Here is a 15,990-nt window from a genome sequence, read left to right as displayed (position 1 = left end):
GAGAGATCGATTCGAACGATGTCACTAGCGACACACGCGCGCCAAATTCAAATGTATCGCAGTTCAAATCGAAAGACTTACGACACCTACGACACTACGCGCGCGAGCTTCCGCTGTGGTACGTGGAGATCGGAAGGAATTTGCGCCGCACGTCCGAAACTTAGGATTAGCCGAGCGCGTTGAAGAAATGAAAACCGTAAAGGCCACGTATCGCTCGGTACGTGACACACGGATGCTTATCAAGCGCGATAGCGCTAACGAAGCGGACGCACCTGTTATCTTGGCCGTTATCACTAGCGCTCACATATACGTACTGCGGTTAACTGTGGTTAACTGTGGTAGGCGGACGACGCGGCGGCGGCATAGAGCGTAATCGCTGCACGCACCAACGCGACCAGCAGCACGACCGACGGTGTCGCACACGAATCGAGCGAAAACCGACACGAGACTCGCTGGCGAGAGAGAGCGATGTGATGCGGGGGATCAACGTCGTCGGCCGAGGCCGGGGCCGCAAGCCGCTAGCCAACAGCCGGTTAGGTTAGGTTAGGTGTTCTTGTCGGTGTGTGCCGTTGAGAAAAAAAATTCGAGTTTCGCTTATCGCTCTCTTTCACACCTGTTAATGCGAGCGGAGGCCCTCGCATTGTCAATTCTCGCTTATCAGAGACGAACAGACCGCGAGTGGCGCGCGAGTATCAGCCTCCCTTTTCCACCTGGTGATAAAATTATTACGGAGGCTCTCCAAGCGACGCGACGCGCGACGCGACGGAACGAAGGGAGAAAGTGATGTAATTTCTAATCGTAACAATTCCCCACGACGCTAATTTCATCGGTCTGTCCGTCACCGTGCTGTGATAGCCCGGAATGTTGCGTAGCTTTGCAGGAACAATGTTGTAAAAGAGAGAGGGATGATGAGCTGTTCCGTGGAATTACGCCAACGTAGGCAACAGGGGATGGCGGAGGATCCTCACAAGCTCGCGGCGATGATGAATAAATCTCAAAGACTCGTACTGGGACTTTTAGTTTTATTACTGGTTGATATAATATGGGTCTCCAGTTCCGAGCTCAGCAAAGTAAGAGCAACTTTCATCTCTCCGCCTTGCCCTCTCGGCACTCTTGCTATACCGTCTTCACTGTATTGTGTTTCAGTACATCTACAGGAACGAAACGTTTGAGAAGCCATTTTTTAGTACGTACGTAAGGACGTCTATGTTCACCCTTTATTTGCTTGGCCTCTGCTTCTGGCCACCCTGGCGGGAACAATGCAATAAACCTGCAACGTATATGGTAATTCGTCGCATAATATAAACAAATTTGCACTCTTCCCCCTTATACACGTTTTACACTTGATTCCAGTTCATAGATCCCAATGTTGAAGATGACAACTTTTACTCGGAGGCCAATACAAGTTTAGTGAGTGTAAATCTTGATTTGTAACGTGATTTGTCGAAAGAGTTGAGAATAAAGCAAGTAATTTCGTAGAGCGATCCAACGTTTGTTCCAATCAAAACTCCGGACCATTGCGACCGTTCGTCAGGCACGGAAAGCGACGACTCGTCCATTCGCTCCGTAAGATTCAGTAAATTGGCGGAGGTGCGCCACATGTCGGAGAGCGATGCCACCGAGGCTCTGTTGGCACGGCTCAGCTACCAAGCGAGTGTTAGAGCTGGAGAACACGCGAGGCGGCAAGCGAACAAATTTTCTGTACAAAAAGTAGCCAAGATAGCCCTCATGTTCTGCTTATTTGTGGGTAACGCTATGTGTACGTTGTGTCGAGTCACCCGGATCTACTACTAATCCCCCAGTCCCTTCTGCCTTCTTCTAGTGGTTCATGGCAAATTATACGTATCAGATATCATTGGAGCAAACTCAAGCCAGAATCGTTAACGTATTGTCTTCAACGTCCAGCTTGTTCACTTTGTTTCTCGCCGCTTCCTTCCCCAGTAACGGAGGAGATAAGTTTACGCTATCGAAATTAGCCGCTGTGGTCGTTAGCATCTTCGGACTGGTAAGTCTACTAATTGAACGGAACGATTCGAAACTCGTGAGTTGTATACATGTCCAATAATAGCTTGAGAAACGCTTGACTTACAGGTATTGGTCGGCATTTCGGATTTAAATCTAATAGAAAGTGATAATATGTCAACGGGCATAATATTGGCTCTAGTCAGTGCTTTTTTCTATGCTGCGTACATAGTATTTTTAAAGAGGAAAGTAGATCACGAAGACAAGATGGATATACCAATGTTTTTTGGCTTCGTGGGAATATTCAATTTAACACTTTTGTGGCCTCTATTCTTTATTCTTCATTATGGCCATTGGGAAGAGTTTGAGTGGCCCAACAGCCATCAGTGGACATTCCTAATTATAAACGGTCTAATTGGTACTGTTCTGAGCAAAGTTCTCTGGCTATGGTAATATATGCCAATGTCGTAACTTGATGTCATTACGGCAATGGCCCTTGTGTAACCTAAAGCCTACGTATCTACCTACAGGGGCTGCTTTCTCACGTCGTCTCTCGTAGCAACGATGGCCGTAAGCTTAACAATGCCCATGTCGATGATAGCCGATGTTCTCTTGAAAAAAGTTGAATACCCTTGCATTTTCTATCTGGGAAGTATTCCAATGCTCCTGGCATTCCTCACGGTATCTCTTTTATCTTACTACGACAATTGGGATCCTGTTATGGATCTAATAAAAAGATTTTTCATCTGGATCTGCAGGAGAAACAACAGATCTGCGAGGTAAATGCCACCATATAAATGTTATTACGATAAAATGTCAATTTCGCCAAAGTTGTTACATGGAAGATTGATATTTTCAGGCTGCCAGATCTCGAGGCAGAGCAAACCGAGTCTTTGATAGGAATAGACAGTGGCGATCATGAAGCTTAATACGAGACAATAATGAGAGAGAATTGGACAACATCTCGTGCATACCCATCTTCATTTAGATTCCCTCTCAATCTCACTGTCTCAATCTTGTTTTACATCTTGTGGCGTAAAGTAACGATTAAGTAACGATCTTACTTTCCCCATATATCGCTTTATTCCGCACGGAACATCACAAAATGATATTACTGCCTGACAATAACGCGATTGCGAGTCAATTTATGACAAACGCAATTAACATGCTTTATTTGTTCGTGGTCATTGTGCATTTCAAACTACCTCTTTACATTCATTCCTACTGTTTTCATCAATTACGCTACATCCTACCAAGAAATTCAGTGTCTTTACCGAAATCTGTACATACTATGTAATAAGAGTTGATGAAAATCAAACAAGTATTCATTTATATGACTATACTTTTCACTAAACAGTAATATTTTTTATGCTATTAAAGCTTTGTATCACTGATGATTAATCAACGACTCTGCTGCATGGTAAAAGTAACGTTTTCACAAACGGAGCACATCCAGTGCGTTCTGTACTTATTGTTTTTAGTATTTGGCTGATTTTAGACAAAGTATTACAAGTGAGATATAGTTTTAACAAGTAAGGGTTATACATATATATATTATATATATTATACAGGGTAGGCCATTTTAATCTACGCACTGAAATTTCTCAAAATCCATAAGTTTAAGACAAAAATGTTTCGAACAAAAGTTGTATGGTTTCGAGGGGGCTATAATAGGGTACCATTGGTTTGACCTTGAAGAGTTATTTGAAGGTTACGGTTAATTTTTTTAATGGAACACCTATATATTTTTGCATATTCTTGTAGCCTACCTCGAGAGCTTTCCAAAACACTATAATAAAATGTTTTTTCGTAAAGTACTTTTTGAGTTACAAAGCTTGAAAGTAACAGTACCGCCGGCATTAGTATTACCCAAGGTATACCACGTGGAGGTTGCGCGGATCGGAACTGCACCCACAACAGCCGACATTATTCTGTGCATAAAACTATTAAGAAAAGATAATCAAAAAATGAATATTTTATGAGATATTTAATAATTTATGTCAAAATATTGGAACCATCAAGCTTTACAACTCAAAAAGTTCTTGATAAAAAAATATTTTATTACAGTGTTTTGGAAAGCTCTCGAGGTCAGCTACAAGAATATGTAATAAAAAATAGGGGATGCCATTTAAAAAATTGGTGTGACCTCTATGTGACCTTCAAATAATTCTTCAAGGTCAAATCAATGGTACCCTATTACGGCCCCCTCGAAACCATACAACTTTTGTCTTAAACTTACGGATTTTGAGAGATTTCAGTGCGTAGATTAAAATGGCCTACCCTGTATATACAAAGGGAGTGCTAATGCTTTGGACCAATTAAAAATTTCATGATAGTAAAAGAGCAAGTACGTCGTCAGTAGAAAGTATAGAATCAATGACGTGAGATCAAAGTTTTGTATTCGGCAAAAATAATGATTCATTGTATATTTGGAGCGTCTAGTCATGGCACATCTATCGACTCGTCATTTCGCTATTAATTTCAGCAGCGATTTAGATAACTGACATTCGCCTTTTCCTTCCAGCTTCGATAATTAATACACGCACAAGTTTCACTATGTTGTGTTCAACAAATGTTAACAAAAAAATTTAGATAAGATAGATGTGTAAAGCGAGTATCGTGATAACTGTGAGATAAACTGTTTATCGCTCTCAAAATTCTGTATCGGGACAGATGTTGATTACTCGAAAAGATGGACAACTGTCAAGTGGAATAAGGTGCACCCACCGTACTTTCTCGTAGTCGTAAAATTTACATCTCGCGTCTCTTGTCGTAAACGATCATGTCCGACATTTTTGAAGAATTGATATACATCTCGACTGATCTCAATTCAACTAAATGACGCGTTGCACCATGTCGTATTTTTATTACATTTCCCGATTTTGTAAATTGTCTTGGACATTATATATTTACGCTGTAGTAGAGTATCGGGGAGAGACTTCGTAGAAAGGGAAAGAACGTTTTAAAAAGGAAACGACATCTTCGAGGAGGAAAGGGCAGTTGCAATGTTAGATTAATGAACGCGTAATGTGATAAAAGAGGGAAAAAAATGTTGCGCAAACCTTATACCTTAGAGGGTAGTAGATTAAAAGAATATCGAGTAGATAGTAATTTAAGTAATTGATCGTTCCTGCAATGTTATAACCAGACTTGAAATTCAAATCGAAAGATATTTTTCGCTTTCAATCGTGTCCAATCATTCGTGATCTCTTATTCAAAATTAAGGAAAATGACATATATTCTCCCTCTCTCTCTCTCTCTCTCTCTCTCTATCGAAACCCAAGACTGGCTATAACTGTCTATTGTATATTCCATGTAAATATTATGTTCTAAAGTTAAAGTTGTATACATATATAAAAATTATGTGATAATAAAGTATAATCCTTAACAATTTCATTTCTATGTTCGCTAATTTTAACGTAGTGCTGTATGGTGCACTGTGGGTAATGAGAAATAATTCCAAGACAATTGACTCTCGTTAAACACGAAAGCCACGAAATATCCAAGGGCCATGTAATTGTAGTGCCTCGTACAACATTTTAGGTTAATCAATATATATCAAGTTTCGATTTACTGAAATAGCGCGACACACCACGTTACAAAGGAATTCAAGTACCCGCAATTATCTATCGGACGATATGGCGCACGATAACGAGACAAATACACTCGAGTTGCATATAAAAGGTGAAGATGGTAAATGTCGTCGCGGTCGAAAATGGCTTTGACATTTTTTTTATGCTTTTTAGTAAACGGGCAAAATTTACCAACAATCTCGGAAAAGTATAACACCGGAACATTACGGTACGGTATACTACTATTATATTATAATCGCATTATTAAGGGGATCCTAAGGCCGTCTGTTTTATCGACATTCTTCGTTAGAAGTAATTTTTTAATTGGCTTTCTAGAAATACAAAACTCTTTTACGGAATTAAAGTACGCAGCAAAATCTAGACTATACCGGTCGACTTTATATCAAAATCCAAAAAAATTACAAATTTTACTAATTTTTGGTACACTTGAAGACAATATTTGCTTGATACAAGAATTCCACAATAAATATATACAAAAATAAGATTAATAGCCTAGAAAAAAGATTACTTCTAAGAAGAAGTAGGAAAAGAGCAGTGCAGCGTGTAGAAATAATTGCTGGCTTTTTCGGGAGAGATTTTCGCTGCCAAACATCTGTCAGATTGTCAGATTAAAGCCACGGTGTTGACAATGCTAGAATTCGATCCAAAATCTTGGTCTGCACAATGTGTAGCTAATAAAATTGCTGCTTTTTCGTAAAAGTTGCAAATTGATTGGCTATAAATTTCTCGGACCGAGTGGAACTTGGAATTAAAAATGTCGATAATTGACGTTTTTAATTCCGTCCCCTATATCTTATCGACACCGATCGAGTTCATCAGCGGCTTTAGGATCCCCTCAAGAGCGATTGGGCAAGCGTTAGGAATGTTGTCGACGTTAAATCTCACCACGTCCTCGACATTAGGATTCCATCTGATCCGTCCTGGCCGAAAATACCTCCACGTCGCTCGAGCAACAATACCGATGACATTATCGAACCTCCGTGTGTAGTCACTTTGACGGCAACTCCTAAAAAGGGTCGCGGCGCGGTGCAAACTGCTGCATGCCAGTAAGTTGTTTCACGATCACGTTGTATCGTACCGCTGCATCTTTTCGATCTACTCCTCTTTCTTTCACTCGAGACGCCTCAAGTCAAGATTGAACCAAAAGTACGAGGCGACGACGCATTCAGCGAAAAGACTGCCTGGCTGCTTTGACCCGCGCTTCAGAAGGTACCGTCTCTCGTCGTCACTTTGCTACAACTCGTGGCTTTAATGTAGTAGCTCTAAGTGTTATTTGTATCCAATGTATCTACATATAATTTGTAATACAGACAGATATCGCGACAGAAGTCTGAGAAGCCAGACGAATTGAAAGTCGAGGACAAGGACAATTTATCAGAGAAATCAACGACGAGGAGCAACAAACGGCCCAGTTTGGAAGGAAAACGATCGCGTATGACAAATGATTCCGTTTTCTGCATTTATTGTTAGCTACAATTTCCAAATTTATTTCAGCTCTCCAACTGTCAGCTAACGAACGACACGACGACGTAGACGAAAGTAGATATTCTCAACAAGAGAAACAAGTAGGCAAAGTTTCAGATGACGTTAGCATCAAACATTCGGATAATACCGGCATACCGATGTGTTTTTTGTCACTAGAAGAGCAATAAGCCACTGCTGTTAATGGTCGACGAGAAGAAGATACACGCGTTACCCATCGACACTCTGGAAGCTGCTGCTGCTGCTTCCTCTTCTTCGCCCGTGTCACTGCAGTCGTTGCAGTGTTACAGCGTTCAAATTCCCGTCGTCACCTATCGTCGTGATGTACCTTCGCAAATATCGACTACTCACACTCGAGTGGGAAAAGATATTGAAATGCTCTCGGTGTGCGAAAACGACGGTGACAAAACGAGAGAGAACATCCGTGCGAGATCGATCCACACAAATTCGACGTGTAGCTTGAACAAGCCTACGAATGAAAAATACCCACTTGATAGTGAATTAGTATTTGTAATTTACGTCCCACACAGCAGAAATGTTACATTGCAAGATTGCAATATTGCAGCAACGTTGCGCAACATTGCTGCAAGGTTTCTGGAGGATTGCAGCAACGTTGAAATGTCCGTCCTCAGAGAGATTGCAGTGCAACATTATAGCAATGTTGCAGTGCAATATTTTTGGAATAATTTGTTGTACATAAGCAGAGAATTTACTAATTACGTATGCATCCGGGCCTTTTTCAATACACAGCAAGCTATTGCGAAGCAACCTAAGGAGATTATGTCGCTTCGCAATAGATGGAGATTGCGAGCACCGCCGCACTGATCAAGTACTTAATAGTTCGCGCATTATTGGTATCAACGAAAGTAACATTATAAAATTCTCGTAATTAGAAAAATGTTTTAAATAGAAAATATAGTATTTTTATCATTTTGGAAACATTGCTGCAATATTGCTATCGAAAGTTTGCAATTTTATATCCCTGCAATGTCTCTGCAAGATTGCAATGTAACTGCAACCATCTGTGCTGTATGGGGTCGCTCGTTCGACAAGTTCGACGAGTTGCTCGGTCCCAAAGGACGATCGGAATGTTGCCTTTTTCAGGAACCGAGCAATGTCACGCCAAGAACGAGAGGCACGCTTCCGGTCGAGTGTGCGATAAGGAGAGAGTGTCGTTGAATCGAGATGCCCAAGCGTTGGACGCGGGCGACGCAAACACTGGGAGCTACGCGACTTCAAATACCGCAACAGGATTGAAAAATTGCGACGGTCAAGGCTGCGCGACGGATTGTGCATCCGCGAGGGAAATGTCTGGCGAAAGAAAGACTTTGGAGCAAAAGCTCGCGCATCGTGCGGACGATCCTTCGACGAACGCAACTTGTGGTAGAGAACATAGCCAAGGTAATGAGGAGGAGGAGAAGGAGCAAAGTGAGAGAAGGAAAAACAGAGAGCAGCTCGTTAACGTGAAACGTATAAAAACGAGCGTTAAACGAACAACGATAAACCGCGCCGATCTGTTGAGGAAGGCAAACTCGTTCCTTCGGAGAAAATCCCGTTTGGCGATTGCAGATTCCGACTGCACTCTGATACTGCCTGGTTATCGTCGCGTTAAAGGTAAACGATACGAAAAGAGCCACGGTCGCTCCAAGGTAAGTCTATCGTTGCGCGGAAGAAGCGGCGTAAACAGCGCGAATTCTATATTAGTAAAATACAATATGTCGAAGCAAAGCCGAGTAAGTTCCCGTTTGTTGGCGAATCCACGAGCGGGAGACGAGCTGGAGAAGCCATCGGCCATCCCCCTAGAGACTCAAGAGCTGTTGAGCAAAAGTTACTGGGAGTATTACTGGAAACTCGCGCGTAAGCCGGATGACCGATCTTACGTGGCGGGAGAGAGAGACGGAGGTCTCTCGAACGAGAATCGTTTACCCGAATCCCAAACGTTACGACGGTGCTCTGTACTCTCGTGCATCATCAACACGGCATTGTTCGCGAACAGGAATGAACGGAAAAGGACGAAGCGAGCGAGCAAACAGTTGCTCGGACTTCGAGCTACAGGTAACGTAACGGAAATATCTCGCTCGTCCTAGCTGAGAGAGAAAAAAAAACCGCGCACAATTTTCTAATTCTTTCTAGCGCTGCTGTGCATCGCGATGTATGTCGCGGTGATATTTCTGCCCATGGTGTACGACCATTTCTTCGAGGAATACGAGGACGAGAACGCGGGCTATATCGAACTAACGTTCCGACACGCCGCGTCGTCGTTCGGAGAAGCTCTCGATGGAGTTGTCAACGTCCTGGCCACGATTTTTTTACGACCAGCGAGATTCGATCGAAATTGACGGTAGCTATACGCGCACGTGTTTCCCATCTTTGCGAATGCTCTACATTTTTACTTGTCCTACACATATGCGAGTGTTTATACATTTGTACATTTATACATACACATCTATATATCTATATGATTGCGTCCACTTTAATTGAAACAAGGCGAGCAGAGCATGGTGCGAGAAGGATAGTAGCTTTTATTTATCAAATGGTCAGCAATGTCCATTTCTGAAAAGATGAATTGAAATTTGGATTGATGGACGTGTGAACGTTATAGAGGCCACGGGTGTCGAGCGGTGATTGAGCTCGCGTTTTAAAGCGCGAGGCGCTGTCGCGATAACATATAATAGGCTTATCCTTTGTCAAGTAGTCTGTTCTTCATCGCTGCACTCCTGAACTAGTGCACACTGGTGCAATGAGTTGGAATGAGAAGTAATCTATTAATTATTTGTTTCATTTTAACTTATTGCACTAGTTCAGTAGTGCAGTAATAAAGAACAGGCCTTATATATATAATAATGGACTGCCAGTTGGCTTCACCTGACGCTATGACGCTAGATTTTTCAGCGTCAACAGACGCTAGCGTCAAAAGAGCCTGAGCTGCTTTCGCGAGAAGATCAAAATGATCGGGATTAAAATATGCTATGATTGGTCAAATCTGGAATTTCATTGAATAAAATTTCAATGTGATGCTACGAAATTTCAGATTTGACCAATCATAGCACAGGGTCATTTTCATCCGGATCATTTTGATTTTCTCGCGACAGCAGCCCTGGTATCCAAGTTTGAGCGTCAGTGCACTACATTGCGTCGAGTTTAAGTTAGCTAATCTTAACTTGGTTTGAAGAAATGTCATTTAATCAAAGATATTACGAGTGGCAAACAAAATGTTTAAAAGTAATTTAAATTTAAAAAGAAGAGAAAAGAATAAAAAAACGTCTAATGGTATGTGTGGCAGTGATTAATGAGTTGAAAAAAATGCAGAAGAGACAATATACCAAAAAGCGTTATTGGGTTGCACCGTTATTTGAAAATAGAAAATTGCATGGTTTTTATCATGCGATATTTCCCAATATTGTTTTAGAAGACAGCACGTTTAGAAATTATTTTAGAATATCTGCTACACAGTTTGAAGATTTACTGCAAATAGTAGGATCTTCTTTGAGTAAACAGACAACTTCCTTTCGTGAGCCAATAAAAATAAAATAATTATTATATATCATCTTCGTTACTTACATCCTCTTCGCCGACCATTTTAGCACGGTACTAATAACTGGGGTCCTAAGAAAGACACTGTAAAGAACTGCGCTGTTTTAAAAGGTCCGCCCACGGACGACAAGAAACTTTGACGCTTGAAGCTGAACAAATCCAGCTTTTTTTCCCTGACGCTAGCGTCAGAATTGATAGTGAAATCGCAGCCTAAGCATCTCTGTATTCCTATATCTATGATGATTATACATACAGGGTGTCCCAATTTAATGTCCCACCCCAAATAACTTTTATTTTTGATTGCAGAAAAAAACGTTTCAGACAAAAGTTGTTTGGTTTCGAGGGGGACATAAGACGGTATCATTTATGTGACCTTGAATAGTTGCTTGAAGATCACGCGAAAGTCACCTTAAATATTTTTAACGGAACACCCTATTGTTTATTACACTATCTTATTCTACTTATTAATATGAATAACTTTAGTCTGAAACATTTTTCGATTTGTCTAATACTTTTTGACATATTCAAAAGAAAATTTTAACTTTTTCCATGTTTAGCTTATGATATTTCGATAACTGTTTGTCGGAGGGAAAAGTATAGTACAGGACTTTTTTACTTGATTTGATCTCAGGAATATGCTGTTGCAATGGTGCTCCAATTATTGAAAATTTTTGTGTATGTAAATTTTGTGTATGTTACAATACACAAAAATTTTCAATAATTGGAGCACTATTGCAACAGCATATTCCTGAGATCAAATTAAGTAAAAAAGTCCAGTACTACTTTTTCCTCCGACAAACAGTTATCGAAATATCATAAGCTAAACATGGAAAAAGTTATAAATTTTCTCTTGAATATGTCAAAAAGTATTAGACAAATCGACAAATGTTTCAGACAAAAGTTATTCATATTAATAAGTAGAATAAGATAGTGTAATAAACAATAGGGTGTTCCGTTAAAAATATTTAAAGTGACCTTCGCGTGATCTTCAAGCAACTATTCAAGGTCACATAAATGATACCGTCTTATGTCCCCCTCGAAACCAAACAACTTTTGTCTGAAACGTTTCTTTCCGCGATCAAAAATAAAAAAGTTATTTGGGGTGGGACATTAAATTGGGACACCCTGTATAGTCAAAGGGCTCATCAGCGTGCGAGCAGCACCGACTGCACCCGGCTGCACCGAGTCTCGGAGCAGTCTCGAGCGCGCACGTGCACACGTGTGCTCTTTCAGCCATCTGTAGCGATCTGTACGGCACACATCCTTTCGGAGAGGCTCGCGCGTCTCCTCTGGGTCTTTTTCGGAGTAAAGCAAGGTAGCGACTCGCGACGAGGCTTCGACGACGGGAAATTATGGCGGACTACGTGCTGGGCGATATAAAGCCGGCGGACGTGCCGCTACCGGACGACGGCTTGTCGGCTGCGCAACTATTCACCGCGGGTGACGGACTCACTTACAACGATTTCATAATATTCCCGGGCTACATCGACTTCACCGCGGACGAGGTCGATCTGCTGTCACCGCTGACGAGAAAAATCATGCTCAAGGCACCCCTCGTGTCCTCGCCCATGGACACCGTTACCGAGTCCGACATGGCTATAGCGATGGCCCTGTCCGGTGGGATCGGCATCATTCATCACAATTGCATCCCCGAGTATCAGGCGAACGAAGTGCACAAGGTAACGTTACAACAAGGGTTGATGGTCGGAGGGTGGAACGTATATCAGCGATTGTTTACAGGTGAAAAAGTACAAGCACGGCTTCATCAGGGATCCAGTGGTGTTGGCGCCACATCACACGGTCAACGACGTTCTAAACGTCAAGGCTGAGCACGGCTTCAGCGGAGTACCCGTGACGGACACGGGCAAGGTCGGCGGCAAGCTGCTAGGTATCGTCACCTCCAGAGACATTGACTTCCTCGAACGTTTGCCCAATTATCAGCGTAAATCGCTGAGCTCTATCATGACCACTCTCGAGGACCTCATCACCGCGCCGGCCGGCGTCACGTTGCAAGAGGCGAATGTCATTTTGGAAAAGTCCAAGAAGGGAAAGCTGCCCATTGTCAACGAACGGGGGGAACTCGTCTCCCTGATGGCGAGGACCGACTTGAAGAAGAACCGTAGCTACCCGAACGCCAGCAAGGACGAGAACAAACAGCTGCTGGTGGGGGCGGCGATAGGGACGCGGGAGGCGGACAAGCACCGGCTGGAGCTGCTCGTGGCCGCCGGCGTGGACGTAGTGGTGTTGGACTCGTCGCAGGGCAACTCGATGTACCAGGTCGACATGATCAAGTACGTGAAGTCGCAGTTCCCAAACTTACAAGTGATCGCCGGCAACGTCGTCACCACGATGCAGGCCAAGAGCCTCATAGAGGCGGGAGCGGACGCGCTGCGCGTCGGGATGGGCTCCGGGTCGATCTGCATCACGCAGGAGGTGATGGCCGTCGGCCGGCCGCAGGCCACCGCCGTTTATAAGGTTTCCGAGTACGCGAGGAAGTTTGGAATACCCGTGATAGCGGACGGTGGGATTCAGTCTATCGGGCATATCATCAAGGGTCTCAGTCTGGGCGCCAGCACAGTTATGATGGGCTCCCTGCTCGCCGGTACGTCCGAGGCTCCGGGCGAGTATTTCTTCAGCGACGGAGTCCGGCTGAAAAAGTACAGGGGAATGGGCTCGCTCGAGGCCATGGACAGGAAGGACGCCAAGGGCTCGGCGATGGACAGATACTTTCACAACGAGATGGACAAGATGAAGGTGGCCCAAGGTGTCAGTGGCTCGATAGTGGACAAGGGCTCGGTCCTCAAATTTCTCCCCTATCTCACTTGCGGCATCAAGCACGGCTGTCAGGACATTGGCGCTAGGTCGCTCACCGCCCTGCGTTCTATGATGTATTGCGGGGAATTGAAGTTTGAGAGGAGAACACACTCGGCTCAGCAGGAGGGCAACGTACACAGCTTGTTCTCCTACGAGAAGAGGCTCTATTAATTCTGCTTATCTCGTTACGCGGAATTGGTACCTGTTACAAGTCTATTTACCTCGGAGCTGCTCTCGTCGACGTTACACTTGATCGATTTTACGTACATTTTATATGTTCACAAGGAGCGATATTAAGATCGAGTGTGTTGGCGCAGCAGATCATTTAGCCGCAAAAAAATGATATTAGCGTCACGCCGAAACAGGCCGCTCTTCGCTGTTCTTCGAATTCTCTTTTACAATCTTTGTTGAAAATTCTACGTGCAGTGCCGGTTTTAGCAACATTCGCGCCCTGAGCAAGATTATCGTGGCGCCCATTCAAATTCAAGGGCTCGAAATTCTTGCGAAAGAAAAGACAGGGTAATAATATCGAACGACGAACCCCATTTTGTTTTTATATTTCAGGGAATCTCTCTCTCTCGCTCTCAAACTAGGTGAAACCAGGCAGCGGCGCCCCTACAGATTTGGCGCCCTGGGCGACCGCGCCCCGCCCTAACGCCGGTACTGACTACGTGTAACTTGACAGAATAGAACGCTATTAAACCCCGAAGAAAATACTGAGATCTCTCCCTTGCCCAGTATCAACTTGCGGCGACATCCGGCGATATATTTTATACAGTATTCTTGTATAATAAACTGTATATCTCGAATAAATGGACCAACTTGATGTATTATAAGCATGATTATCTGTGTTTCTGTTTCTCTCTCTCGCGCGCGCGCGCGCGCCTACTCGTAGCTTAGCTTATGACGTCATCGATTTTGTACCGAAGGACCGAAAATAAAGATAGAGGTTAGGTAGGTTAAGATGGAGAAGCACGTGAAAAACGCTCGAGAGACAAATTGGAAGGAATTGAGCGAAGCCGAGAGCGTCGAAAGATGCAAGAATTGTGGCAGAGCATGCGACTGTTACGACAAGCCAGCGTTGCGTTGCAGCGGTGGATGCGGCCAAAGTATACACACGGCGTGCTTGGAGAGAGGCAGCGTCCCGGCCTCTTTCGTGGGAGATGTCTTCTTCGAGCTCAACTGTGCCTCCTGCAGTCCGCTGGCCGAGGAAACGGTGGTGCGCGACAAAATGCCGTGGCTCAACGTCATCATTTTGACGCTTTACAACCTACGTGAAAAATCCAACGGCATCAGCAAAAGGGGATACTTTCATTGGAAGTCCGACATCGGCACTTTTATCGATAGAAATTGGGATTACTTGTTCAAGAAGACTGTGTAAGTACATTACGCCCCGTCTAGAGATCCCTTACGTATGTCAGTTGACGTTACCTGCTTCCTCCTCTTTCAGGAAAAGGAAGAAGAATTGGATCGGCACCATATCCGGTACGTTGTCCCATTACAGCGGCATCTTCTTCAAGTCCGGCACCGGTGAATTGGGAGAGTCCGGATGGTGGAAACTATTGGACAGCGATCCTCCCGAAATTCTCATCGCCAAAAGTATGACCTAATGTATATTACGTAACGAAAGAAGAGTCCGCTTATTGTCGCCAGTAATGATTAAGGATTGAGACGGGAAACTTGTAGTCAACCCAACTGGCTAGTTATTTAATTAGTTTATTACACAACGTTTCGACCCTATTCTTTTGGCTCCTTTTCGAGCGATACCAAGTCAGAAAGAACTTGTGTTTTTTGTAATACGGGATGGGATAGTCTTGAGCATTATATAAAGGAATGGAGTATGACGTCACACTGGTTCAAGAAATTAGGAAAAAACAATAAAGAAATAAGGGATAAGATACGGAGTGACGAATTAGTAAGGAAAAGGGGAACACTATTAGGAAGGTATGGATAGAAAGAGAATGCAGGTTGTGAAGTTTAAAAAAAGAAGAGAAGAGAGTACAGAAGGAAGGAGGGAAAGAAATGTAAATAATAAATAAGCAATATAAACTAGTCACGATACGTAAAGAAGAAATAGGGAGGAATAGAATAAGTATGCAGGAGTGAATGAGTTAAGAACTATTGTAAACCAAGTCCACTTCTTGGCTGTAAGCTGAAGTAAAATAAACTATATATACAGGGGTGGGGCGTTTATCTTGAGACAATAATATTTCTCGGTTGGAATGGATTATTTCGAAAAAAGTTTCAGACAAAAGTTGCTTGGTTTCGAGGGGGCCATAAGATGGTACCATTGGTTTAACCTTGAAGAATTATTTGAAGGTCACATAAAGGTCACACCAATTTTTTTAAACGGCGTCCCTTATTTTTCATTACATATTCTTGTAGCTGACCTTGAGAGCTTTCCAAAACGCTATAATAAAATATTTTTTTATTAAGAACTTTTTGAGTTATTAAGGTTTGAAAGTTCCAATATTTTGACATAAATTACAAAATATTTTTTTAAATGGCGTCCCTTATTTTTTATTACATATTCTTGTAGCTGACCTCGAGAGCTTTCCAAAACGCTATAATAAATTATTTTTTTATTAAGAACTTTTTGAGTTAT

At 42.9% G+C, this 15,990-nt stretch overlaps 4 protein-coding genes across 6 annotated transcripts in view; all 4 read left to right on the top strand.

The window, feature by feature from the left end:
- Positions 1–456: 456 nt before the first annotated feature.
- On the top strand, positions 457–3,275 carry LOC105557696 (solute carrier family 35 member F5). Its single transcript, XM_012005009.1, has 8 exons — positions 457–1,070; positions 1,147–1,284; positions 1,354–1,410; positions 1,480–1,743; positions 1,823–2,005; positions 2,092–2,411; positions 2,493–2,741; positions 2,822–3,275. Exons 1-8 carry the CDS (start codon positions 906–908, stop codon positions 2,889–2,891), a joined length of 1,446 nt encoding a protein of 481 aa, XP_011860399.1. The 5' UTR covers positions 457–905; the 3' UTR covers positions 2,892–3,275.
- Positions 3,276–5,600: 2,325 nt separating this feature from the next.
- LOC105557704 lies at positions 5,601–9,794 on the top strand. Its single transcript, XM_012005019.1, has 9 exons — positions 5,601–5,655; positions 5,709–5,763; positions 6,458–6,601; positions 6,675–6,764; positions 6,866–6,987; positions 7,050–7,120; positions 7,197–7,533; positions 8,142–9,092; positions 9,171–9,794. Exons 1-9 carry the CDS (start codon positions 5,601–5,603, stop codon positions 9,374–9,376), a joined length of 2,031 nt encoding a protein of 676 aa, XP_011860409.1. The 3' UTR covers positions 9,377–9,794.
- Positions 9,795–11,665: 1,871 nt separating this feature from the next.
- LOC105557697 (inosine-5'-monophosphate dehydrogenase) lies at positions 11,666–14,227 on the top strand. The gene is made up of 2 exons (XM_012005010.1): positions 11,666–12,250; positions 12,312–14,227. The coding sequence occupies exons 1-2, from the start codon at positions 11,924–11,926 to the stop codon at positions 13,554–13,556; spliced, it is 1,572 nt and encodes a 523-aa protein (XP_011860400.1). The 5' UTR covers positions 11,666–11,923; the 3' UTR covers positions 13,557–14,227.
- Positions 14,228–14,302: 75 nt separating this feature from the next.
- LOC105557698 (cysteine-rich protein 2-binding protein) overlaps positions 14,303–15,990 on the top strand; it is a 5,358-nt gene continuing 3,670 nt past the window's right edge. For all 3 annotated transcript variants that reach the window (XM_012005013.1, XM_012005012.1, XM_012005011.1), the window contains exons 1-2: positions 14,303–14,762; positions 14,836–14,984. In XM_012005013.1, coding sequence (XP_011860403.1) covers positions 14,350–14,762; positions 14,836–14,984 — 562 coding nt within the window. In that variant the 5' untranslated portion in view covers positions 14,303–14,349. The remainder of the gene's footprint in view (positions 14,763–14,835; positions 14,985–15,990) is intronic.

Source organism: Vollenhovia emeryi, unplaced genomic scaffold, assembly GCF_000949405.1.
Source record: "Vollenhovia emeryi isolate VEMERY1.0 unplaced genomic scaffold, V.emery_V1.0 DF939430.1, whole genome shotgun sequence".
Taxonomy (NCBI): domain Eukaryota; kingdom Metazoa; phylum Arthropoda; class Insecta; order Hymenoptera; family Formicidae; genus Vollenhovia; species Vollenhovia emeryi.
The sequence above is the reverse complement of the archived record's forward strand: the minus strand, read 5'-3'. Positions and strand labels throughout refer to the sequence as shown.